Raw genomic sequence first — 25,729 nt, forward strand, 5'->3', positions numbered from 1 at the left:
CCAGGCATAGAAAAATATTGATCTAATGCAGGCTTCCTGAAACTTGGCAGTTTCCTTTCTGCTGAGAGCAGGTGGTGGGATAAGTTGCGATGAGGTTATGAAGAACCTTTCTTGTTTTGGGGAACCAGATGAAGCTGGTTTAAACTGGAGTGAGCCAGGCTTGTTATCCAGTCCCAAGGTTACTCTGACATTTAATAGAATATAAATTACAAGGCCAAAAGGCACCTGGTCCCACTTCCTAGTCTGCTATTTCTCTACTCTGCTTGTGTGATTCATACTTGAGTGCTGCTTTGGTATGCTGAGTTAGGGTTTTACATAAGTTAAGTTTTTGCTATTTTTTGGATCCTGTTATGCTTCTTTGCCTTCAGTAATAAATTTATTTGCTGAATGAGATCGTTATGGAGCAGCAAGATCTGCAACCTAAAGCCCTCAACAGCCTCGGCCCTGTAGACCTGAAGGAGCATCTCCCCCAAAACCACTCAATCTGGACAGGGAGGTGGTCCTTCGAAGGTCTTCTGCTGATTCCCCCCCCTGCGAGATGCGAAGTTACAGGGAACCAGGCAGTGGGCGAGGAAATGGGCAACATTCTGACATTTAGAAGACAGCTGAAGGCAACCCTCTATCGGGAGGTTTTTAATGTCTGGTGTTTTACTGTCTTTTCTTTGTACTGGAACCAGGCAGTGGAAGAGAAACTTAAAGATGGAAGCCTGAGAGAGAGGAAAAGGTTCCTGGCTGCTTCCTGGGTGGGATTGCGGAACCGAAGAGCTGCTTCTGAGAAGGCCTCTCCCCTCCTCTCTTCCTGGACAGGGCAGGGGCTTATGGGGGCTTATGAGGTGGGAAGAGGATGGAGGTTACAGGAAGGAGGGGTGGGGGGACTGGACCCCCCACTTTTCAGGGATCCCTCTCTGGTCGCCTTGAAGGGGTGGCCGATTCCTGGGTGGGAGGGTGAAGCCTAGGCGGCCCCTCCAGAAAATCCCCGCAGGCGCCACCATGGAGAAGTGTCCCCAAAGACTGGTCTTCCTCTCTCCCCCCCACCAGTGCTGCCCTTCCCTGCCCCAGGGATGCTCCCCCTCCCCACTTCCTCGACTCCCTCCCTCTGTCCCAGAGTCTCCCCTGAACCCAGAGGCCCCCCTTGGCGCGGCTCAGCCCTCATCCCCCACCATTCCATCCTGAGGGTCCACCCCAAGACGAGCAGATTAGGGACGGGGGGGTCTCTATCCAGGCGTCCCTCACGCCCGTTAACCCTTTCATGGCCTGGCTTTATCCGTGCGGAGCCCACAGGACCCCAGGAATGCCTGCGCGGGGGAAACGGGCAATGGGGGTCCTCGTGGGGACCCCCTGCGTAGATTCCCCATGTCCGCCGCTGCCAAGGCACCCAAGGGGCCAAGGAAAGCCCCCTTCGCAGCACGCGCGCAGGGATCCAGGCCCCACGGAAGGCGCTTGGGGGAGCTGGAGGGGTCTCTGGATCCTTTTCTCCTCTCTCCTCCGCGACCCCTTTACCTCTTTGTTCTCGCTCCCGATTCTCCTTTCCTGCAACATCCACGTGGGTGTGGGGGGGATTTACCTGCCGCCTCTTCTCCCTTTTCCGAAAGCCCCCCCCCCCGAGCTACGGCTCAGAGCAGCAATCCGGAGTGGAAGCTCCGCTTCCGGGAGAAGCAGGCAGGTTGGAAGGGGGGCTCTCTCCGCTCATTCCGGAAACAGAAGCCGGATTGGAGGAGGAGGAAGAGGTGTGACATACTGGGGGGGGGGGATTGAGGGTTGTGGGGGCGGCGTGAAAGCAGGTTGTGCCGGGAAGGGAGGGGAAGAATTGTTTCCCCCCTCCCCCCTTACTAGGAGAGCGCGGGAGGGGCTGATCCGGGCCATCCAGCTGCAAAGCGGGGTCCCCCCTACAATCTTTACATTGCAAAATCCTTCCTTCCCCCACCCCAGGCCATGAGCTTAGATCCACCCCATGTTTTAGGACGGTATTGTTGCACATTGAGCAGCGGGTGGGGCTCTGTGACTCCTGTATTACGGGGAAAATGGGGCTTGGGCTTTTGCACACAGAGAGAGAGAGAGACACACCAGACACCCAGGTAAAATTCCTCCCTTGTGTATCCCTCAGAGGAGGCACAAGGAGGCCAGGAAGAAAGCAAGGCAGCTGTTGGTCTGTTTGCAGGCAGAGCCCCCCCCCCCCGCCATGCAAGGAGTGACGCAGCCCAGAAATAAAGCGCGTTGCAATTTGGACACCCTCAGATAGTAGCCCCCCCCGTCACAGAGAGAGCACCCCAAAAACATCCCCGCTTGCGTCACAAAAAGAGTTGTACACGGAAATCAGATTAGACTCCGAGTTCCCGTTTTGGCAACATGTTACGGAAAAATTCCGGGTGCGAGTCTGCTCAGCCTCCCGGCTCGTCGGACTAAGTCCGCGGGTCCTAGCGGAAAAATGAACTCAGCCGGACACAGGAGCAAGATGCGGAGATCCAAAGTTTATTGCGCAACAGGTTCAAGGCAAGATTGAACAGCGAGAAAGGGGTGACATGAACTTTTAAAAGTTCCCTCCAAGTCCCAGAATACAGTGCAATAAACGTCATGAATACATTATGGGAAGGTTGGGTTTCACAGCTTACATCATGAATATATTACGGAAAGGTGGGGTTACATACATTAGCATTTTAGGGGAGGGAGGGGGCAGTGTACAGAGTGGGAGATATGCATAGATAAGCACTTCCTGAGTACCGGTGGTGATAGAACAATAGTTCAGATATGCATCGTCTGCCACCTGGCATTGCCCGGAGGAAGGGCTTGGCAGAACGATCTGACAGGATTAGGGTCTTCCTGAGTACGTGACTTGTCGCTTAGGAGATTATGGAGGGAAGTAGGGTATCGTAGAGTCCTGAGGGAGCTGAGTTGATTGACACCAGAACGAAGGAAATCGGTGCTATGGTTGATTTTATAGGAATTTTAGAAGTTTTAGCTTATTTTAAGTTCATTCTCATATTGCTAATCAAAGTCGGAAGTGAATGGATACATTGTTGCAGCTCTTGATACATTCAGGGGTTCAGGGGTTTCGATTCCATTGTCCTCCCAGCAGGGGAGCTGTCAACAACTTGTCAAGAGGTTAAATGAGGCGTGCAAGGCTAGCTGAGCTACCTCTGCACGGCGAATGCACGGTTCTGATTGGCCAAAGCGCGGCCATTATAGTCAATGGGAGATGCATTTTGATACGGTCTACCCACGTTAGAAATGGAGCGAGAGGGAAGCGTAGAAAGATGGTGGGCTTATTTCGCCCGTACAAGGAGAGGGAAAGAGAAGTCCTTTATTCACAGGACTAGGGTGCAGGGGTGTAGTGTGGTGCTTGTGCGACGGTGTGGGGTCTTGAGGGGCTAGGGAGCCGTCGAGGTCATCGCCTCGGGTCCGCTGGAGCTGGTGGAGGGACCGGGAATGGTACCCCCCCCCTTTTCCCGTATCAGTCCCCCATTCGGAGATAGATTTGCATTAAAGTTCTGTAAGAACTTGCAAATCTTTTCTCCGCACCCTATATTTCTGTGATCTCATATTCCCCTTCTCCGAGGTGTCTCATCTGCACATATTCAGGGAAGACAGGGGCATTGTGTGAACGGGAATAGGCTCGGAGGGAAAGAGGGGCAGATTTTCTAGGACAGCGAAAGAGAGAACAGCAAGGAGTCACACAGTGGATAGTACAGCAGAGTACTGAGATGCAAAGGACAACAACAAGGACAGTAACAAGTATAACCTTAAGCAATTGTCGAAGCCATCCAAGCTTCGGTAACCATCCCCACAGATCTAGATCGGATAGTCCCTCATGCTGTATGTCGGTTAGTTTTCCCGCTAGTTCATGGATGTTATTTAAATGTCCGGTGATATTTAAAGATTGGTCAGTCACATAGGTGCAACATTCGGTACCTATTAAGGCACACGTCCCTCCCTGGCTGGACAGCAGAAAATCCGTCGCAATTCTGGTTTGTAAACTTAGCTGTCTTACCTCAGATAGTTCCGACACGAGAGAGTCTGTAATTTGGGTTGCTTCTTGCATGAATTTTAGAAGGATGTCAGTGAGTCGGAGGATGTCCACATGGTTAGATCCTGCTCCATAAGCGGGGAAGAGGGCTCTGCCTACCGTCTCCCCATTGGCAGCGACATCTGACAGGTCTGACAGCTCCTTCTGTTCTCTCTTGTTCCTCTGCCTCCCGGGGGGTAGACGTGGAACCACTCTGATTCCGGGAACAATGTAGCCAACAAAGCAGGATCCTGACATATGCGGGCTTACCCAGGTGTATGCGCGGTGTCCACATACCCAGAATAAACCGCTAAGGTAGGATTCCATCCTCCCGGAGGCGAAAGCTTTCAGCAGCATAGAGTCCGTGGGCTGGGGCTTCCAATGGGGTTGGTGTCCAACCACAGTGGCCCAAGCACTGGTGAGGTTGGGGTAAGTGTGGGAGCCAGTGGTGTCGGCCACGGTGACTTCGCCGGTGGGTAGGATTTCCAAATTAGAACTACATGTGCTGGATCCGATGAATGTTCCGTCTCCGGTGAAGCAACGACAGAGGGGTCCCTTCGTGGGGCCGGTGAGATAGAGGTATTGATGTGTCAGGTTCAGTGCAGTTAGGTTCCAGGAGGTGACGTCTCCGGAGCGGAACTGCTCCAAGGTTACTGGCATTGGGACTAGGGGTAAGCTTTGTTGGAGGTGGCTGGGCGCATGGGCGCAGATCCAACAGTCAGGGTAGGGTGCTTCCCTTGCCACCTGACTGAGGAGCTTGATGTAGGAGTTTTGTTCCCAGGATGAGAGGAGGTCTTCTCCGGGGATGGAGGGGTCTGTGCCGAGTCGTCGGGGTGCGGTACCTACTGGGTGAAGAGGATCGGTAGTGTTGAGGAGTCGCCTATCCTTGGCGATGCCCCCGCACCTCAGTGGTCCGACATTGTCCCATGTGGGGGGGCGTGAAGGGTGCACGGGGTGGTGCCATCCTTCCAGGTATTCGGCCCCTTTCCAATCACGGGTGACTCCAAGGTCCCACAAGCAACAGAACCTCCTCAGGCAAAGTCCCTGGAGTTGAGGCTTCCGAGGTCCCGGGGTCATAAGGAGGCATTGGAATCCGAAAATCAAGTTCTCGGAGGGATGGTTCAAGTCCGTGTATGCCGGCGAAGCTCCCCGTACCTTGCTTTCGGTCCAATTAGGGTTCCGCGTGACCTCCCCGTTTTCGTAGAGAAGGTACGTCCCGTTATAGCACTGCAATCGGTAGAACGAGCGATCGAGCGTGAGGACAGCTGACCCGATGCGGTGTAGGTCTTTGTCTCGGATGAAGAGTTCCCAATATTCATTGTTCGTGAGCCGGGGTACAAGCGAATGGCGCAGAAGGGTCCGGGATTCCGGGAGACAGAAGTCAAAGTCCCCCATTCAGTCAGGGTTAGACTTTCCTCCGGTCTCGACCTTGTGGTAGTCCAGGAAATGATAGTCAGTTTGTAGTCCGATGCAGTGGTCTGATGAGGGAGGCGATGCTCCGGTCGGGGTGACGAGGAGAAGGAGGAAAAGGATCAGGTTCATAGTCGCACGGGGTTAAAGGAAGGAGGCAACCTACGGGGTTGTCAAGGTAAGCTGCGAGGCAAATCGTCAAAGCGAGGTATCAAGGTGGCTGTCAAAGTGAACTGTCAAATCGCTGTCAAAGCGGCTGTCAAAGTGAGCTGTCAAATCGCTGTCAAAGTGGTTGTCAAAGCGAGCTGTCAAAACCAGCGGAAGCCTATAGAGCTGTCAAAGTGGTTGTCAAAGCGAGCTGTCAAAATCCAGCGGAAGTCTATGGAGCTGTCAAAGTGGTTGTCAAAGCGAGCTGTCAAAACCAGCGGAAGTCTATAGAGCTGTCAAAGTGGTTGTCAAAGCGAGCTGTCAAAACCAGCGGAAGTCTATAGAGCTGTCAAAGTGGTTGTCAAAGCGAGCTGTCAAAACCAGCGGAAGTCTATGGAGCTGTCAAAGTGGTTGTCAAAGCGAGCTGTCAAATCGCTGTCAAAGCGAGCTGTCAAACTCGTTTAAAGCGGAGTTTGATGGCGTTGGTGTCGGGGATGATCTCGGAAGTCCAGTTGGATGTAGCGGCGTCCGGTCCGGTCTGTTGAGCCCGACCTTGGCTCCGATCTGGTCCGGTCTGTTGAGCCCGACCTTGGCTCCGATCTGGTCCGGTCTGTTGAGCCCGATCTTGGCTCCGATCTGGTCCGGTCTGTTGAGCCCGATCTTGGCTCCGATCTGGTCCGGTCTGTTGATCTTCGTCGTCGATGTATGAAGTTGGCGAAGCGGGCGGGGTCGAGAAGGTGAAGTCGTCACCGCAGTCTTCTTCCGTCTCCGGAGGGGGGGGTGCCGACTTGCACCTCGTGTGATGTAGCCAGGAGTTTTTCTCACCTACTTTCACGGCGGTTGGTGAAGTCAGCAGGATTTGGTAGGGATCTTCCCACGCAGGTTGGAGGGGTTCCTTTTGATAGACCTTGACGAGGATCCAGTCGCCCGGATGGAAGGAGTGGGCTTCGACGTCGATGGGCAGGTTCTGTCCTTCGAGGGCCGCGTACTGGTGGAGACGCTGTAGCTGTGTCTGAAGCTGAATGACATAATTAGTGAGTTCTGCCTCCCCTAGTTCGAGTTCAGAGAGGGGAAAGATAGTGTTATAGACGGGAGGAGGTCTCCCGAATAAGAGTTCATATGGAGATAGTTTCAGTGGTCCGGTAGGGGCACTCCTTATATTATGGAGAACTAGTGGGAGTGCATTTACCCATTTCAGTCCAGTGAGCCTACAGAGTTTTCCCAGTTGTATTTTAATTTCCTGGTTCATGCGCTCTACTTGACCAGAGGACTGAGGGTGATAGGGTGTGTGGAGATCCCATTTTATTTGTAGAGCTCTCGCCACTGATTGCACTATTTGAGCAGTGAAATGGGTTCCTCTGTCACTGTCTAGGCGGCGGGGAATGCCAAACCGAGGAATGATGTCTTGTAGGAGGGCTCTGGCTACTACGGAAGCGGTGGGTTTCCTACAGGGGAATCCCTCTACCCAGGAGGAGAGCTTATCCACTATGATCAAGGCGTGTTTGAAGCCCTGGCAGTGCGGTAGGTCGATAAAGTCCAATTGTAGGCTTTCAAAGGGGACGAATGCCCACGGTCTAGCCCCCGGTGGCGTTCTGGGTTGTCGCTTAGGGTTAAAGGAGTTACAAGTGGTACAGTTCTTTGATGCGGCTGTGGCTGCGACTGCAAGTCCTGGAGCGTACCAGGACCTCTTAACATGTTCTACCAGCCTTCCCTTTCCCCAGTGTGTTCGTTGGTGGAGGACCCTCACCAATTTTGGAACCCAGGATTTTGGAAGGACGGTCCTGCCATCGGGGAGGACCCACACACCATCTTGCTCGAGTGCACCTATAGAACACCAGAGGCTCTTTTCTTCTTCAGGGGTTTCTTTGTAAATTTGTGTGGGATCTATGTTGGCTGGGATTTGTACGGCTTGAAATTCTGTCTCGTTGTTCGGGGGGCGGAGCGCTGCTGATTGGGCTGCCTTGTCAGCTCGTCTGTTACCCTTTGATACTGGGTCCCTACCTCGGGTGTGTGCTTTACAATGCACAACTGCGATCGCGGCCGGTAGGTGGATGGCAGTCAGGAGCCTTTCTACTAACGCAGCATGTGAAATTTTAGAGCCGGCTGCCGTCAGGAAGCCCCTTTGTAGCCAGATTTGACCGGTAGTATGTACCAATCCAAAGCAGTATTTACTGTCAGTATAGATGGTAGCCCGCTTGCCTTCGCTGATCTCACAGGCACGTATAAGTGCTATTAATTCTGCAGCTTGAGCACTATACTGAGGGTTAATTGGGTTGGATTCTAAGATTTCAAAATCATTGACCACGGCGTATCCCGTTTTCCTCTCCCCTTCCACAACCTTTGAACTACCGTCTGTGTAAAGTATTAGGTCTGGGTTCTCCAAAGGTAGATGATCTAAGTCTTCCCTGGGTCTTTCTGCTTGTCGAACTATGGTGGCACAGTCGTGGTGTGGGGTTCCGTCATCAGGGAGAGGCAGAAGGGTAGCTGGGTTAAGGGAGTTGACTCGTTTAATAGTAACGTTTGATGGTGTTAATAGGAGGGCTTCATACTTGTTTAGTCGGGAGTTTGAAAAGTGATGGCAGCCTCTCAAAGTTAGGAGGGTGGAGACAGAGTGGGGAACATGAATGATGATTTCGTGTCCTAAGACTGTCTCTTGGGCTTTTTCAAGGAGGATTGCTGCGGCAGCTATGGCCCTTAGGCAACTCACTGCCCCTTTTGCAGTGGTGTCTAACTGCAGACTGTAGTATGCTACCGGTCTCTCTTGGTCTCGGAAAGGCTGAGTCAGTACCCCTGAGGCTACCCCCATGTGTTCATGGATAAACAAGTTGAAGGGGATTCTGTAGTCGGGTAAACCTAGAGCGGGGGCAGACCTTAGTTCCCGCTTTAGCCGCTCGAAAGATTTATAGGCTCCTTCTTCCCATATTAAGGTGTCTGGGTGATCTTGGCGGGTCATAGCGGACAGGGGCTTAGTTATTTCACTGTAACCTGGGATCCAAGCTCTACAGAAGCCAGCCATGCCCAGGAATCCCCGCAATTGTCGTTTAGTTTTTGGAAGGGGAATTTTTGTCACTGCTTCTATCCTGTCAGTGGCTAAGCTTCGGGTGCCTACTCCTAGGATGTGCCCGAGGTACTTTACTTCTTGCCTGCAGTATTGTAGTTTTTTTGGTGAGACCTTATGTCCCTTCCGGGCTAGTTCAGCAAGAAGGTGTTTGGTGTCGGTTTTACATGCTTCCTCACTAGTAGAACAGAGGAGTAGATCGTCTACATAAAGCAAGAGGGAGGAGCCAGCAGGGAGGTGTACATCCTGCAGATCTTGATGCAGTATGGCTGAGAAGATCGCGGGTGACTCCACATACCCCTGGGGTAACCTAGTCCAGGTTAATTGACTAGGGCCCCATGTGAAGGCGAAGAGGAATTGGCTGGCAGGGTCTAGGGGTATGCTAAAGAAGGCAGAGCATAGGTCTGCAGCTGTATACCATTCAGTCTCTGCCGGTATGGCGTTCAAGAGGGAATTTGGGTTGCCCACCACTGGGTGGCGGGGTATGACGAATTGGTTCACCAGTCTGAGGTCTTGGACAAAGCGGTATCGGACTGGGGCTCCTTCTACGGACGGTTTCTTAACTGGGAGTACTGGGGTATTGCATGGGGATGCACAAGGAACCAGGATCCCCTTTTCGAGGAAGTCCTCTATCATGGGTGTTAGTCCTTCGATGGCTTCCTTGGGTAGAGGATATTGTTTTGTGCACGGGAAAGGTAGATCAGTTTTGTAGGTGATTTTTACGGGGATTGCTGATAGTAGGAGGCCCACTGAAGTTGACTCGGTGCCCCATAGAGAAGAGGGTAAGTCGTTCAACTCAGGAGGGAGCTCTGGAGATTGCCTGTCTGCTTTCTCTTCCGCTATTATTCCCTGGAATGCGGGGATAGATTCCTCGGGCATGTGTAGGTAGATGCCCTCCTTAGAACATTTAATTGTCGCATTTAATTTACAAAGTAAGTCCCTTCCGAGGAGGTTTACAGGGCTGCTGGTTAAGAGGAAGGTATGTTCAGCAAGCAGGGGTCCAAGGGTAACTTTAGATGGGCGTGAAAGTGGGCAAGTACGGGGTATCCCATCCAGTCCCATAACTTTTCTGGTCTCTGAGCCTGGTTCCAAATGGCTATTCGTTAAGGTAGAATATGTGGCTCCAGTATCTAAGAGGCATTGATAGGGATGGCCGTCAATCTCTATGGTGCAAAACGGATCTTCTGATGATAAAGTTAGGATCGGACAGATAGTTTGAGTTTGGTTGGGATCCCCTTTTAATTGTCAATAAGTTTCTCTATCGTCCGGAGGAGGTTGGTTAGGGGGGTGCAAGGGTGGTGCGGTGGCGTTTGTCCAAGGGTGAGTGGGTGGAATTATTGCGGGCATTTGGGTCCTCGGTCCTGGTAGGGGTCTTTGGGTTTGAGCAGGTACACTTGGGGGCGTCGGTTGGTTGAAGGGAGCCGAGGGGTTTGTGTGGGGGGTATAGGTGGTGGGTGTGGGGTTTCCATACCCGTGAGCCATATTAGGATGCGGAGCGCCATAGGCCATATTATTGAGGTAGGGGCAAAACCTTTTTATGTGCCCTTCTTCTTGACAGTAAAAGCATCCTCCAGTAGTGGGTCCCCACGGTCTATGAGGGTTTGGAGGTCCTCCTCCCCGGACCCCCCTTCCTCGACTGAAACCTCTGCCTCTGGTGGAGTGTGGTTCCATACTAAGGGCTAGAATCTGCTCAGTTTCAGGCTTGGGGTCTTTTCTTTTCCTCTCATCTCGAGAGTTAAAAACAGATTTTGCAATAGAGAGGATTTCACTGACGCTTTTTCCATCGTACCCTATTTGTAGATTCAGAGCCTTTCTAATGTCAGGACAAGCTTGGTCTTTAAAGAAGCCCTTCACTATGACTTCGTGCTGGGGGTTATCTGGATCAATCCCCCCCCAGGTCTTGATGGCCGATACTAGCCTGGTATAATAGTCGGACGGATGTTCGTTTGTCCCTTGTAATACAGTTTGGACCTTCGTCCAATTGACCGTATGTTGTCCAGCAGCCTTAATGCCGTCTAGGATCGCTTTCTTGAATAACTTTAAGCACCAAATCCCATTTGTAGTATTATAATCCCAAGCCGGTTCGACGCGCAGGCATTGAGCCGTGAGCGCTTCTACCCCTTCTGGGCGTCCCGTTTGATAATCCGGGAGTTCAATTACTTCTGCAGCTTTGGCTAAAATATCTGCCTTCTCGGCCTCGTTAAAGAGGGCGTTCAGGAGAACATGGACGTCCGGCCAAGTTGGGTTATGGGTTGAAAAAATGGCGCTGACCTGGCGGTGGCATTTGTCCGGGTCATCTCTTAAAGATGGCATTTGATTCGACCAGGTTACCAGATCTGCCGTGTAGAATGGATGGTGGGTGTATACCATCCGAGGGGGTCCGTCTGGCTGCAAGGGTGGGATCGGCAGGGCCCTTAAGGGCATCTGGGTGACTATGTCCGCGTCTCCTGACGTCCCCGGGGTCTCTTTGGGTTTCTCTGCATGACTGGAGTCTCCTACGGTAACATTCTTTTTATCTCTAGCTCGCAATCTCAGTTTGATGCCCCCCCGTGCCCCTTGTTCTCCTGCTCCTTCATCGCTGTCTGAGTTCTCATCTAAGGCGGGTCGAGTACTTCCTCTATAATAGAAGGGGATGAGTGTCTGTTCCATTTGGTCATCTGCAGGATATCCTTCGTACGGGGGGGGGGGGGGTAGAGATTGCCTTCCAGGATTTAAGATTGGCAATTGATAGTTCGTAGCTTCCTTCGAAGCTTGGAATATTCCTTTGACCGTCTCGAAGGCGGCTAGGTATTCTAACTGACGGGGCTTCTCCTCCATCAGATACTTTTTGAGGTATCGTAGGCGGTCTTCATTAAAAGAGCCTCCCGTTGGCCATCGTAACTCAGGTCTCGCGGAGGCAGTGCCTGTAGGCCAAGTTTCTTTACAAAGGTCCTCTAACTTCTGTCTCGATAGTACTTTATGCCCGGGAATAGCCTTCCAATAAGAGATGACAACTTCGAGAGGGGAGTCGGGGTCTCTCTGGGATTCAGATGGCTTTCTGGAAGCCTTCCTCCCGGAGTGAGCCCGCTCGTATTTGGAAGCTTGGGTACCCATTTTAGATTCACGCGTGTCTGGGGTAAAGAGAAGAGAGGTTTATTGAAGGGGGGGCTGGGGTTTATCAGGGAAGGTTATACTCAGTTGCTTGGCAACTTCCTAACAGGGTTTCCTTTTAGAGAGCTCTTTTACCTATTTCCTAAAATTCCTTCCTTTTTCACTTATTTTTTCCTTCCTTACTTATCTATTTCCTGGGGTTTTCCTTTCCACTCTGCCAAATCCCGCCCAATTCCTTTGAGCTATCCCTCCTGGCAACCTCCTACCTATCGTTACAATCTCAGGAAAAGGGGCCCTACTGGACGCCCGCGCCGTGCGGTGCCAGATCGGGTAGTCCCTTGATAGAGTTTCGGACGGAAAATCCCCCTTGCTTTCGGAAGCGGGCTCACGCACGATACACGTGTTACGTGGCCCGACCGGTGCAGCTGGGATTATTGATAGAAAGCAAGACCCCTTCCTGCCCCCTCCGTAAGGGCGCTCGGGAAGTTCGGAAGAAGAACTCCAGCCCCTTGCTTTCAACTGAGATGTCCGTTGCGGGGAGTCGGCTGTCTTTCCAAGCCGGGTCTCTCCGTCTTACTTTCGGACTCTCAATTGGTGCGGCTGACTGGAGGGTTTGAGAGGCGAAAGAGATAGAGCTCAGAACCCCCCTTTCGGGTCGAGCGGCAGTCCAAGGTCTCTCTTAGCAATTGGACCAAGAGACAGGCGAGAAAGAGCGATAGAGAGGAGGGCAGAGAATTCAGTTGCCAGGAGAATCCACCCCCTTCCCACCAGTGCACTGGGTTTTCCTTTTCCTTATACTCACGTGTCTTCTATGATGATCCCGGGATCGAAGAAGCCGGCTGGATGTCCTTTGCTCCCCGGCTGAACCCTGGGACGTTTGATTACCGCCCGGAGGATGGCCGGGGGTCCAAAAGGTCTTCCCGGGCAAAGTGGCCCGGAGCCGGCTGAAGATTTCGGGGCCCCCGGTCAGCAGCACGGGAGAACCGCCCGCCCCACGTTGGGCGCCAAATGTTACGGAAAAATTCCGGGTGCGAGTCTGCTCAGCCTCCCGGCTCGTCGGACTAAGTCCGCGGGTCCTAGCGGAAAAATGAACTCAGCCGGACACAGGAGCAAGATGCGGAGATCCAAAGTTTATTGCGCAACAGGTTCAAGGCAAGATTGAACAGCGAGAAAGGGGTGACATGAACTTTTAAAAGTTCCCTCCAAGTCCCAGAATACAGTGCAATAAACGTCATGAATACATTATGGGAAGGTTGGGTTTCACAGCTTACATCATGAATATATTACGGAAAGGTGGGGTTACATACATTAGCATTTTAGGGGAGGGAGGGGGCAGTGTACAGAGTGGGAGATATGCATAGATAAGCACTTCCTGAGTACCGGTGGTGATAGAACAATAGTTCAGATATGCATCGTCTGCCACCTGGCATTGCCCGGAGGAAGGGCTTGGCAGAACGATCTGACAGGATTAGGGTCTTCCTGAGTACGTGACTTGTCGCTTAGGAGATTATGGAGGGAAGTAGGGTATCGTAGAGTCCTGAGGGAGCTGAGTTGATTGACACCAGAACGAAGGAAATCGGTGCTATGGTTGATTTTATAGGAATTTTAGAAGTTTTAGCTTATTTTAAGTTCATTCTCATATTGCTAATCAAAGTCGGAAGTGAATGGATACATTGTTGCAGCTCTTGATACATTCAGGGGTTCAGGGGTTTCGATTCCATTGTCCTCCCAGCAGGGGAGCTGTCAACAACTTGTCAAGAGGTTAAATGAGGCGTGCAAGGCTAGCTGAGCTACCTCTGCACGGCGAATGCACGGTTCTGATTGGCCAAAGCGCGGCCATTATAGTCAATGGGAGATGCATTTTGATACGGTCTACCCACGTTAGAAATGGAGCGAGAGGGAAGCGTAGAAAGATGGTGGGCTTATTTCGCCCGTACAAGGAGAGGGAAAGAGAAGTCCTTTATTCACAGGACTAGGGTGCAGGGGTGTAGTGTGGTGCTTGTGCGACGGTGTGGGGTCTTGAGGGGCTAGGGAGCCGTCGAGGTCATCGCCTCGGGTCCGCTGGAGCTGGTGGAGGGACCGGGAATGGTACCCCCCCCCTTTTCCCGTATCACAACATGACAAGTCTGTCCATCGGTTGCCTATTTCAGCATCCCCATCTCACGGAGGGGGGGGGGGGCTCAGGAAGATTCTCCTGCCACGTGACTGGGGTCAGACAGGGCTGCTGTTTTGCTCTCCTTACTATTTCAGCTCAGGTTTTCCTGGCAGAAGTTCTATTTCATCAAGAAACGGGTGGGTTCGTTGAGGAAACGGGGCTACGTTGTAAAGAGGCAAATGTGTATACTTTGTTACCATCCTGTGAGTTGTGTTGCAAAGGCCACTTGCAGAAAGGCTCCTATTGTATCACCTGCGGCTACATGTTTTGATCTTTTTGCGGAAATGTTTTCCTCGGGCTGAGACCATTTGGGGCTTTCAAGGTCAGCACCAACACTTTGAATGGTGATCAGAAACGGATCTAGAGCCAGTGAGGATTTCTTAGGACCCGTGTTCAGGGGCCAGCTGTTAGGGGGCCGTTCAGCTGCTGTCCATAACTGGATGTATCCCTTGCCGGAAGTGATCCATAAACCTCTCCTGCTCCGCCTTCTCGGGATGCCATTGGTGCGCGATGCTCCGGCTCTTGAGAGAGGGAGAGGCGTGAGTTGGGTGCGCTCGGCTTGCCAAGGGTTAAACGGAAACGAGCTAGATTCCTAGAGAGGAAAGCAAGTCGGGGGGGGGCAGGGTCCTCCAGAGCGAAAGCCCAATCCCCCCCTTTCCTGCAAGAAGTCGGGCGTGTGGGGGTCCCCTTGGTTCGGCTCTGCAGAGGCTGCCTGGGGGCGCCTGATGGGATCCGGTGAGTCTCCTCTCTCCCAGGATAGGGCCCATGGGGAGAGCGGGGGTCCCAGCGCTGCATGGCAAGAGGGGGGCAAGTCAGGGCGCGGAGGGTCGCAGGAGGGCGGCAGCTCTGCTCTTGCTTTGCATGGATGCACTGCTGACCCCTTGGATCCAGGAGTGGGGAAATGCATGCAGAGAAACCCCATTCAGATGTATGGATCAGTCCCCTTTTATAACAGAGGTTGTCCGCAGATGGAAACATTCGGACATGAAATATACCCTGGTCCCTAAAATTTCACCTGTGCAAGGAAGGAAGACGGAGGGCAGAGAAGAGAAAGCGCTTCCTCTTGCAGGGCAGAGTAAAACCTGTGGAACTGCCTCCCAAGAGCCAGGGAGGCCGCCAATCAAGGTGGCGTTAAAAGAGGAGGAGACCAATCCGTGGAGGAGGAGGAGAGGGCGATGGGGGGGGGGGGTTCCTCTGCTCTATGGGGCAGCCCTATGGCCTGATCCTGCAGTGCTCATTTTCTCCTCCAGTGCTTAGTGTGTGTCCAGATGCAAGTGTGTTCTCTGAGATTGCTTGGGGTTGAGCTAGATGATCCTTGGGGTGTCATCCACTTCTATAGTTCTATGAAAGCACCACTGGAGGTCTCACAAGCCAAGGCATTGAGAGCAGGAGAGGTCCTGCTGGAAAGGAAACAACCAGTGCAACTGTTTTAAAACAGGAATCCAATGTGTTAGTTGTGGGGGGACTCAGTGGGGAGGGGTAGACCCATGGATGCCACCTTGATCTCCTTGGACAAGGAGGTGGGAGAGAAATGCCATTCATGTAGAGAGGCAGCCCAGCCAATCATCTGGCTGCTGCATTTTGGACCAGTTCCCAAGTCGCCTTCAAGGGCAGTTCCACACAGAGAGCGTTGCAACCATCCCATCTGGTGCAGAGCAGGGAGGACCAGGGCCATGTCCTCTCTGTCCCAAAAGGTCTGTGGGGTGGGGAACTAGCCTGAGCTGGACATGGGCACCTGAGCCTCAAGCGACCATGATGGACCCAGGAGAGCCCTCAGGTATTCATGACTGGGGAGGGGGCATGTTAAGCAATGTAACATCATCATCATTATTGTTAGTTCCCTGCCCATCAGCCGAATTTCCAAGAGCAGATTACAAAATTTAAAAAACAGAAATAAGAACAGTTGTAAATGCATTACAGGCATAGAAAGGCTTGTCCCACTTTATTTGCTTTTGAGTGCTGTCCTTTGACCCCACCCACATGTCATTTGGCCCTCAGGAGTTAGCCAGATAAGGGAATAAATGGGCTCTGAAGTGGGGTTGGGCAGGAGAGCAACTCTTGAGGAACCCTGAGTTAGGACCCCCACTATAACCCAATGCTCAGATAACACTCAGTACAAATGAGTCACTTGTCAATCACAGTTCTGACTTCATTCCTTGACTGAAAACTCTGAAAGGCAGGAGCAACCAGGCTGATCCATCTCTCAGAAAGACCAACAGTTCCCTGCTCGTTTTGCATGGTCACTTTCCCGCTAGGAGGGCTGGAGACTTACTTCTCCTTCTCCTTTTTATAGAAACCTCAGAGCCTGGGTTGTGGTGCAGTCCAGAGCCGGCTCTTCCAAGACTCATACATACTTCCTCACGGAACATTTTTCTCCTCCAGGCAATAGGTCAGTTTTGTAACAGAACAATGTACAGTGGTACTTGGGTTAAGAACTTAATTCGTTCTGGAGGTCCGTTCTTGACCTGAAACTGTTCTTAACCTGAGATACCACTTTAGCTAATGGGGCCTCCCACTGCCATTGCAGTGCGATTTCTGTTCTCATCCTGAAGCAAAGTTCTTAACCCGAGGTACTATTTCTGGGTTAGCGGAGTCTGTAACCTGAAGCGTCTGTAACCTGAAGCATCTGTAACCTGAGGTACCACTGTTTTTGCTTTGTAGAATTTCCTAGCACCTCTAATTCGGACAGACAGAACTTGGCAGAAGATCAAGGGGTTCCTTCATCTCTCTTGGAGGCTTCCTGAGAGCACAGATGGATGAGAAAAACTCAGCTGGCCCTGAAGCAGGAAGAGACCATGCTATCAGAACTGGGAGCAGTGGGGGATTCTGGGGGGAAACTGTGCAGAAGATCCTGGGTGAGGAGGACACCCTCCGCTCAGAGGCTCAGAGCCAGCAGTTCAGGCAGTTCTGCTTCCAGGAGACCAAAGGACCTCGAGAGGTTTGCAGCCGACTCTACAACCTTTACCATCAATGGCTGAAGCCAGAAAGGCACACAAAAGCTGAGATGCTGAACCTGGTGATCTTGGAGCAGTTCCTGGCCGTCCTTCCACCGGAGATGGAGAGCTGGGTGAGGGAATGCGGAGCAGAGACCAGTTCCCAGGCAGTGGCCCTGGCTGAAGGTTTCCTCCTGAGTCAGGCAGAGGAGAGAAAGCAGGCAGAGCAGCAGGTGAGAGAGACTTTACTCTAGATACTCCAAAGGGGCTCCAAACGTGAGTGACAATATCTGAAAATTCTCTGTTAATATACCATCCTTTTTTGGAAAGCAGCCATTGAATGCTATCAGATTGCCCTTCAGTTTTTGCCTCTGTCATTCCTTTTCTAACTCTTCTTCATAGTTTCTGTTTTGAATCTTTGTTGCTATTTCAGAGACAGGATCTGTTTGCAGAAATGGGCCCAGATTCCTCTGAGACCAAAAGGACTCTGTTGAACACCAGAGAGAGGCTGCTGGGTAAGGAAGGAGTCCGTTCTCCATTTGGTTCCTTTCTGTGGATATCAAAACGAATCCATGGGTTCTTTTCCTCTTTTTTGGGGGGGGAGACACTTGGGGCCAGGAGCACCAAGGAAGGGAGATGTATTTTTTAACCCAACTAAATTATGAAATGGGTCCAAATGTCCAGACACACTCAGAAGGTGAGACTTTTTGGAGAGCAGCTGCACTCCTGGCTTCCCACTTACTTTTATCTTTTGCAGGTGACCAGATGATGCCAGTAAGACCTCCTCTTCCATCTATTCCTGGTGGGGAAGGAGAAGCAACGGCTGTGGAAGCAGCTCAGGTAGAGGGAGGGAGCCCTGTGGGGAAGGGGGCTGAGGGGTGGGGCAGCCAGGGTGCCTCTGGCCCCCAAGGAATCTCTCTCCTCCTCTTCCTAGTTGCTGTCCTTTCCCAAAAGCGACGCCAAGGAGCTCTACAAGCTAATTAAGGTGTAGTATGCCTTTCCATTTTATAGTATTTTATTGTTATAGTGGTGTTTTAGCGATCGTTTTTTTCTCCTTACGGCACAAACTGTTATTTATGTGTTGTTTTTACCTGTATGGGCCTATGGCCGTAATAAATGATATTCTATTCTATTCTCTCCTCCTCTTGGCTTCTGTCCAAGCTTCTCTTAAGGCGTCTTTGTCAAGGGCAGCTTAGACAGAAGCCAAGAGGCTGGGAATGCCATTCGAGAAGCTTAATGGGGTGAGAATAAGGAACAGCCACCTTGCCTTAACTCGCCTTCTGAAGGTCAATAGGATGATTCATAAGTCATTGTTGTTTTATTTCTAGAGTTATCATTGAATGCTAAAATAGACTTCTAAGTAGTTAGTTCACCAAGCCTAAAAAACAGTTCCCAGGATTCACCTATCCTGTTACATCAGTTGCACAATGGGGTTTCCCCACCTTCTCCTCCCTCCATTCCCCCAGTGCACTTCTTGAAGTTGTCTTTAGGGCATCAGAAGGGTCTCCCCCACCCCAAGAACAGGACATGGGGAGCAGAGAGGGGATCCTTCCATCTGGCACAGACAGAAGGATTTTCAGAACACAATGTACAGTTCTACCCATTTACACAAAGATTAATGTCCATCACTAAATCACACAAGATAAGAATTCCACTAAGACATTAAAAGCAGCACCCACAATTAAAACGTGCAGCAGGACGATCCCAATGAAACAAAACACCATTTAATGAGCAGAAAGAAACAGAGCAATGTGTAGCAGACAACCTTAGTGCTCTCTAAAGAGGATCTTTCCCTTTCTCTCTTAGGGTCCAGTGTGCTTTGAAGATGTCGCTGTTCATTTCACAGATGAGGAATGGGCGTTGCTAGATCCTGACCAGAGAGCTCTGCATAAGGAAGTCATGGAGGAGAATTGTGGGATCGTGGCCTCTCTCAGTAAGGCTCACTTGTGCATCATAATTTCTCTTTGGAAATTCCATGCATCTCTCTCTGTGATAAGCCTCCCTGGTTTTGAGGGAGCTCTCTACATGGCCACTTGCAGCATTTGGGATTCTAATACCCACAAACTCACCTTAAATGGAGGTCTATCGACTGTTTTGACCATGGACATTGTCAGGGAATCAGGAGCAGGAGCACTGGGGAGAGAGGATTGGGAGAGCGAAGGGGAAGAATCCGAGGGCAGCGTAGGGGAGTATGACAGTGGCCCGAGAGATTCCATGAGCTTCTCCAGCGAATCAGAAGATTCCCAGAAGGGGGCGCCGATGGTCAGGGCAAGGGGGGTCCCAGGGGGGACGCACCAGAAACAAGGAGCCAGAGGGGAACCCCAAAGCAGCAGTGGAGGATCAGGACCAGTTTCCCCACCAGAGCGTAGTGGGGGGGAGGAGTCACATGTGTCAGGAGCAGTGTCTCCTCCAGAGAGGGAGTCAGGGCTGACCACGCCTCCAACGGAGGGGAGGTCAGTTGCAGCTAGCCCCCCCGATGGGGGAAGCAGTGACAGCAGCAGTGGAACGGTCAGGAGGAAAGTTGCTGGCTGGGCGCGCGCGCCAAGTTCAAATGTGCAGGCGCGCGGAACAGCAGGAGACCCGGATGGGGAACCAGCTCCTAAAGCCCGCCGGAGGGAGGGAGAAGGCTCAGGGGAATCAGCGGGAGAAGAGGCTAGAAAGGGCGGAACCCCGGCGGGCAGGCGGACCCAGAGGAGGAAGGAGCAGCGGAGAAGGTGGAGCAAGGCTAGACTCTTAAATTGGTGTCAAGGGGGAGGAGACTCAGACGGAGCAGCAGTGGTCTGACACTTTAGACGTGGGGCTGCGCGCTGCGGCTCTGGAAGTGAAACTGAACTTCAATAAAGGCTTTTATACTTAACAACGAAGCAGCGTTGGTCCTTTGTGAGCTGGGACCTAGGGTAGCCCTGACAGTATGCTCCGTCTCCCATAAAAACCTCGCAGCGTGAGTTGGTGCAGCGAGGGGCAAGACTTGGTGTTTTGCGAGCTCACGAAGATAGGCAAAGATGACTACAGAGAGCCAGGTGAAAGAACTGCAAGAAGCAGTCACGACGCTTTACGCGGAAGTAGCAGCATCCAGGAAAAGAGAAGAAGAAGCAGTAGCGCTCTGCCGGGATCTGCAAGCCAGGTGGGACCGTTGGGGGAAAGAGGGGCTGCCAGGACCCAAACCGGAGGGAGTTGGCCTCGGGAAGAGGGGGGGCAGCCTGGTGGCGCACTTTGATGGGAACCTGCAGCAATACCCTAACTTCAGAGCTGACGTGGTTTACGCGCTCAATTTGCTTCGGAAAGACTTTAGAGATGAGGAAGAGAAGGTGGGCTTCATAATCACTCATTTGCATGGGGAAGCAAAAGCGTGGCTGCGGAATTTGTGGCGCGAAAAAGACCCTGCCCTCAAAGATTCCGATGCATTTATCAAAGCTATGGACGCTTGCTTTAAATCTACGGTAGATGTAGATATTGCTCGGAGGGAAATGCATGGACTACAGCAAGGGAAAGCGACGGTGAGGCAGTATCACTCGCGCTTTTTTGCCTTACTGAACGTGCTGGGCTGGGAGAAGGACTCCATTGCTGTCAGAGACCTGTTCTGGGAGGGGCTAAGTGGAGAGGTGAAAGATGAACTGGCAAGAGGAGAAAGACCCCAAAATACCCAAGAAGTTGCCCAAAGAGCGTTGGCAATTGGTGTGCGCCTGGAAGGACGTAAGGGAAGCACCCCAGCCAGGACAACCCCTTTCTTTCCCAGAGAGGCGGGGCGGGCGCTGTCCATGCCTCCTTTGGGAAGGGGAGAAGAGCCGATGGAGATTGGTGGTGCAAGGGCTCAGACTGCCAGCAGAGCCCAAACACCGGGAGCAGTCAAGGGGAAGGCTCCTAGAGGGACCAGGAAGTGTTACATCTGCGACAGTGCACAGCACATGGCCAAAGAGTGTCCCCAGAGGCTCCAGAAGCACACTGCAGCCTCAGCAACAGTAAAGGGAACAGGTGAGCAGCTGAAACAGCTGCAGGGGGAAGAAGAAGCCTGGTTGGAAACAGAGCCACTGGGGCCCAACCAGGCAAGTCAGTGAAGCAGTCCCCAGAGATTTTACAGCCCACAGACCCCCTCCCACCCAAACCAGTGGTGCAACTCACCGCATCGCTCCAGTTGCCCAATGGGCACACCATGCAAGTACCAATAACCATTGACTCTGGGAGCAACGCAGACTTTATTGGAGTGGACTTTATCAAGCAACATCGCATAGCACTCATGCCAGCCACGATGCCCCTAAACGTCGTCACGGTCGATGGCAGGAAGCTACTGGGAGGAGAGGTGGTACAGCAAACACCACCGATGGTGATGCAAATTGGAAACCACCGCGAAGTCATCAGCTTCAACGTCACCCACCTGTCGGACACGCCCATAGTGTTGGGTATGAGTTGGCTGGATAGGCACAGCCCGGCATTGGCATGGTACCAGCGGCAGTTGACCTTCTGTTCCTCCTACTGCGCAGAACACTGCATCCAGACCCGCCAGGAGGAGGAGGGGCAAGAGGATGAACCGCAGCTACACCTAGGCATGGTGCAAGCGGTACCCAACAAGTACAAGGAGTTTTTGGAGGTCTTCTGCGAGAGGGAAGCGGATAAGCTGCCTCCCCACAGGCCTTACGACTGCAAGATTGACCTCCTGCCGGGAGCGACGCTGCCGACTGGGAAACTGTATTCCATGTCTGAAGATGAACTGCAAGAACTCAGGGAGTTCATAGATCACAACTTGAAGCGGGGGTTCATCCAAGAATCTAAAGCAGTGGGGGGCAGTCCCGTGTTTTTCGTGAAGAAGAAGGACACGCCCCAACGGAGACTCATAGTTGATTTTAGGACCATAAATTCCAAAACAAAGCCCGCAGCATTCCCCATGCCCAAGATCGACGACCTGCTCGCGACGGTGAGGAAGGGACGGATCTTCACCAAGTTGGATCTACGAGGGGCGTACAACCTTATACGCATGCGGGAGGGCGATGAGTGGAAGACAGCCATGTTTACACCTTTAGGCACCTATGAATATCGCGTAATGCCTTTTGGTCTGCAAAATGGCTCCCATACCTTCCAAGCTTTCATGCATCACGTGTTAGCGGGACTCCTCTACAAGAAGTGCGTCTGCTTCCTGGACGATATCCTGATCTTCTCGGAATCGCAGGAGGCTCACGAGAGGGACGTCAAGGAGGTCCTGCAGAGGCTACGGGAGCACAGACTTTACGCCAAATTAGAGAAGTGCCAGTTCGACATGACGGAGGTGGATTTTCTGGGCTACAAGCTGTCCGACAAGGGACTCGCCATGGACAGCGCCAAGGTCCGCGCGGTGTTGGACTGGAAGAGCCCGCGCAATCGGAAGGAGGTCCAGAGGTTCGTCGGCTTCGCCAACTTTTATCGCAAGTTCATCAAAGGGTTCGCGAAGGAGACGGCGGCCATCACGGACACCCTCAGCTCCAAGAAGAAGAAGTTCACCTGGACGGACCAGGCGGAGCAGTCCTTTCGGAGACTCAAGCGTCTCTTCGCGTCCGAAGAACAGCTGCTACATGTAAACCCCAGCAGACCAATGAGGGTTGAGACGGACGCCTCAGACAGAGCAGTGGGGGCCGTCCTGTTGCAGCAAGATCCGCAAGGGGAATGGAGGCCGTGCGCATTCTACTCCAGGAAACTCAGCAAGGCGGAACAGAACTACACCATCTGGGACAGGGAGTTGCTGGCCATTCATGCAGCTTTCAGGGCGTGGCGGCACTTCCTCGTTGGAGCCAGACACACAGTGCAAGTCCGCACGGACCATAAGAACCTGGAGTACTGGCGCACGGCGCGGTTCCTGAACCAGAGACACATCCGCTGGGCGGAGTTCTTTGCGGATTTCGATTTCCGGATAGAATACATCCCGGGAGACAACAACGTCATGGCGGATGCACTATCCAGGAAGCCGCAGTATCTCGAGGAAGCGGCGCCGGTGGCGGCCAAGCACATTTTCGCACCGAAAGCGTGGGCGTGCGCTTCAGCTGCCGTGGACCTGGACGCGGTGCGTCGAGCGCTGCAGACGGATTCGTTCGCACAATCCAAGATGGAGGAGGTGCGAAGAGGCACAGCGAAGGACGACGAGTTCCAGATACGAGACGGACTGCTCATCCGCAAAGGGGCTCTCTACGTGCCCGGAGACGACCTCCGCGCGAAAGTCTTGCAGCAGCTACACGACGCGCCCAGCGCTGGGCACTTCGGCAAGGACAAAACGGCGGAATTAGTAACCAGAGACTTTTGGTGGCCCAAGGTGAGGGGAGAAGTCGCGGATTACGTCTCCAGGTGTGACACCTGCCAAAGGGCCAAGCCAGTACACAGGAAGCCAGCGGGTCTACTAGAACCCCTACAGACGCCGCTCGAACCGTGGGAGAGAGTGGCCCTGGACTTTGTCACAGATCTGCCCAGCTCGCGAGGCAAAACAGCGGTGCTCGTGGTCGTAGACATGTTCACCAAGATGGCACACTTTATTCCGTGCGCGAAGGTGGCCACAGCGGAACAGACCGCCAAGCTGTTCATAGACCACGTGTTCAAAGCTCACGGCTTGCCGCGGTCCATCCTGTCCGACCGGGGTCGCCAATTCGTCTCGAGCTTCTGGCAGAAGCTGCTGGGCATCCTGAACGTCAAGATCAACTTAGCGTCGGCACGACACCCGCAGACCAACGGACAAGCGGAGAGGGTCAACGCCATCATGCAGCAGTACCTGCGATGCTACGCCAATCAACAACCCTCGACCTGGGTGGACTACCTACCGCTGGCCGAGTTTGCCTACAACAACACGAAGCACGGGTCTACGGGAGTGACACCGTTCTTCGCCAATAATGGGCGGCATCCCAGAACTTTCCCAGGGTTAGAGACGAAGGGGGAGGGGGAGCCAAGGGGAGCAGAGCACTTAGCAGCAGAGTTACAGGAGGTCCACGAGCAACTCCGCAGGCAATTGGAACTGGCGAAACACGCCTACAAAATGCAGGCAGACAAGCACAGGAGGGTCGGGGAGGACATCCAGGTGGGGGACTGGGTCTGGTTAGCAGCCCAGGCAGTGCCGGCCAGGACGCTAGCTAAGAGGAAGCTCAAGCACAAGCAGCTGGGACCTTACCAGGTCGCGGCGCAAATCAATCCAGTGGCCTTCCGGTTGACACTCCCGGAGGGCTCCAGAATGCACCCAGTCTTTCATAGGTCAGTGCTCACACCCTACAGGGAACCCCACAGGTTTCAGGCGACAGGGAACGCGCCAGACACACTTAGTGAATCTCCGAAGAGGGAGGGGTCACGGAGGGCGACGCCACTCAACGAGGTCACGGAGATTTTGGACTCGAGGTGGGGGGAAGAGGGGGTGGAATACCTCCTCGCCAGGGAAGGTACCCCAGCCAGTGCCAACAGGTGGTTACCGTGCTATGCCGTGGAGGAGCACTATCTTAAAGACGAGTTCCATGCACTCTTCCCACACAGACCTATGCCGGCAGAGTATTTCGACGACTGGCTCTTCACGCCCACACTGTCAGCCAGTACGTTCCAGGGTTTTTCATCAGCTGAAGAGACGACGCCAGACACTAGCTCCTCGGAGGGGTCTCTCTTGGGGTTTGCCACAGACCGCTCCTATTGGTGGGACACTCAACCGGAGGTGGGGTGGCGCAGGGAGCTGCTGCGGGGACCTTTGCAAGCTGTCTCACCAGAGGTACCCGGGGGAGGGGAGGACATGGACGTGTTGGGGGAGGATCCTGGATTCGAGCACATCAGCAGAGAGATGGAAGCAGAGGAAATCGACGTCGACGAGCCCGTTGCGGTTGGGCCGGATCCAGTGGACCGGCTACACACCAGGGGGGAAGAATGGTATCCCGCACTCACACCCACTGGACTGGAGCACCCGGAACCCACACCCGAAGAGGGGGAGGGGGGAAGGGGGGGCTTCGAGGGGGGGATGGATGTCAGGGAATCAGGAGCAGGAGCACTGGGGAGAGAGGATTGGGAGAGCGAAGGGGAAGAATCCGAGGGCAGCGTAGGGGAGTATGACAGTGGCCCGAGAGATTCCATGAGCTTCTCCAGCGAATCAGAAGATTCCCAGAAGGGGGCGCCGATGGTCAGGGCAAGGGGGGTCCCAGGGGGGACGCACCAGAAACAAGGAGCCAGAGGGGAACCCCAAAGCAGCAGTGGAGGATCAGGACCAGTTTCCCCACCAGAGCGTAGTGGGGGGGAGGAGTCACATGTGTCAGGAGCAGTGTCTCCTCCAGAGAGGGAGTCAGGGCTGACCACGCCTCCAACGGAGGGGAGGTCAGTTGCAGCTAGCCCCCCCGATGGGGGAAGCAGTGACAGCAGCAGTGGAACGGTCAGGAGGAAAGTTGCTGGCTGGGCGCGCGCGCCAAGTTCAAATGTGCAGGCGCGCGGAACAGCAGGAGACCCGGATGGGGAACCAGCTCCTAAAGCCCGCCGGAGGGAGGGAGAAGGCTCAGGGGAATCAGCGGGAGAAGAGGCTAGAAAGGGCGGAACCCCGGCGGGCAGGCGGACCCAGAGGAGGAAGGAGCAGCGGAGAAGGTGGAGCAAGGCTAGACTCTTAAATTGGTGTCAAGGGGGAGGAGACTCAGACGGAGCAGCAGTGGTCTGACACTTTAGACGTGGGGCTGCGCGCTGCGGCTCTGGAAGTGAAACTGAACTTCAATAAAGGCTTTTATACTTAACAACGAAGCAGCGTTGGTCCTTTGTGAGCTGGGACCTAGGGTAGCCCTGACAGACATGATCAAGCCAGCATAGACCTTGCTGAGAATGGAATGGGAGGGAACATGCTGGGAATTTGAGGTTAGGAAAGCACATCTTTGGGGGACTTCCGGGTTAGCGCCATCGGCTAATGGCGGATTCCCTCCGAGCTCCAGAGGGAATCGGCTCCGCAGGATTGGGTCTTGACCGCTCAAAAATCACAGGTGGTG

At 53.2% G+C, this 25,729-nt stretch overlaps 3 protein-coding genes across 3 annotated transcripts in view; 2 read left to right on the forward strand and 1 right to left on the reverse strand.

The window, feature by feature from the left end:
* Positions 1 to 25,729, forward strand: part of LOC310744088 (uncharacterized protein) — a gene marked incomplete at its 3' end in the record, with an annotated part of 165,157 nt that overhangs the window by 134,912 nt on the left and 4,516 nt on the right. The window lies entirely within an intron of this gene.
* The window catches only part of LOC310744065 (uncharacterized protein), a gene marked incomplete at its 3' end in the record, with an annotated part of 147,265 nt that overhangs the window by 100,996 nt on the left and 20,540 nt on the right, over positions 1 to 25,729 (reverse strand). The gene's annotated exons all lie outside the window — the stretch shown is intronic.
* LOC310743104 (zinc finger and SCAN domain-containing protein 31-like) lies at positions 14,485 to 18,699 on the forward strand. Its single transcript, XM_083573216.1, has 4 exons — positions 14,485 to 14,595; positions 16,522 to 17,026; positions 17,227 to 17,308; positions 18,600 to 18,699. Exons 2-4 carry the CDS (start codon positions 16,613 to 16,615, stop codon positions 18,614 to 18,616), a joined length of 513 nt encoding a protein of 170 aa, XP_083429342.1. The 5' UTR covers positions 14,485 to 14,595; positions 16,522 to 16,612; the 3' UTR covers positions 18,617 to 18,699.

Source organism: Podarcis filfolensis (assembly GCF_964270895.1).
Source record: "Podarcis filfolensis genome assembly, chromosome: 10".
Classification (NCBI taxonomy): Eukaryota; Metazoa; Chordata; class Lepidosauria; order Squamata; family Lacertidae; genus Podarcis; species Podarcis filfolensis.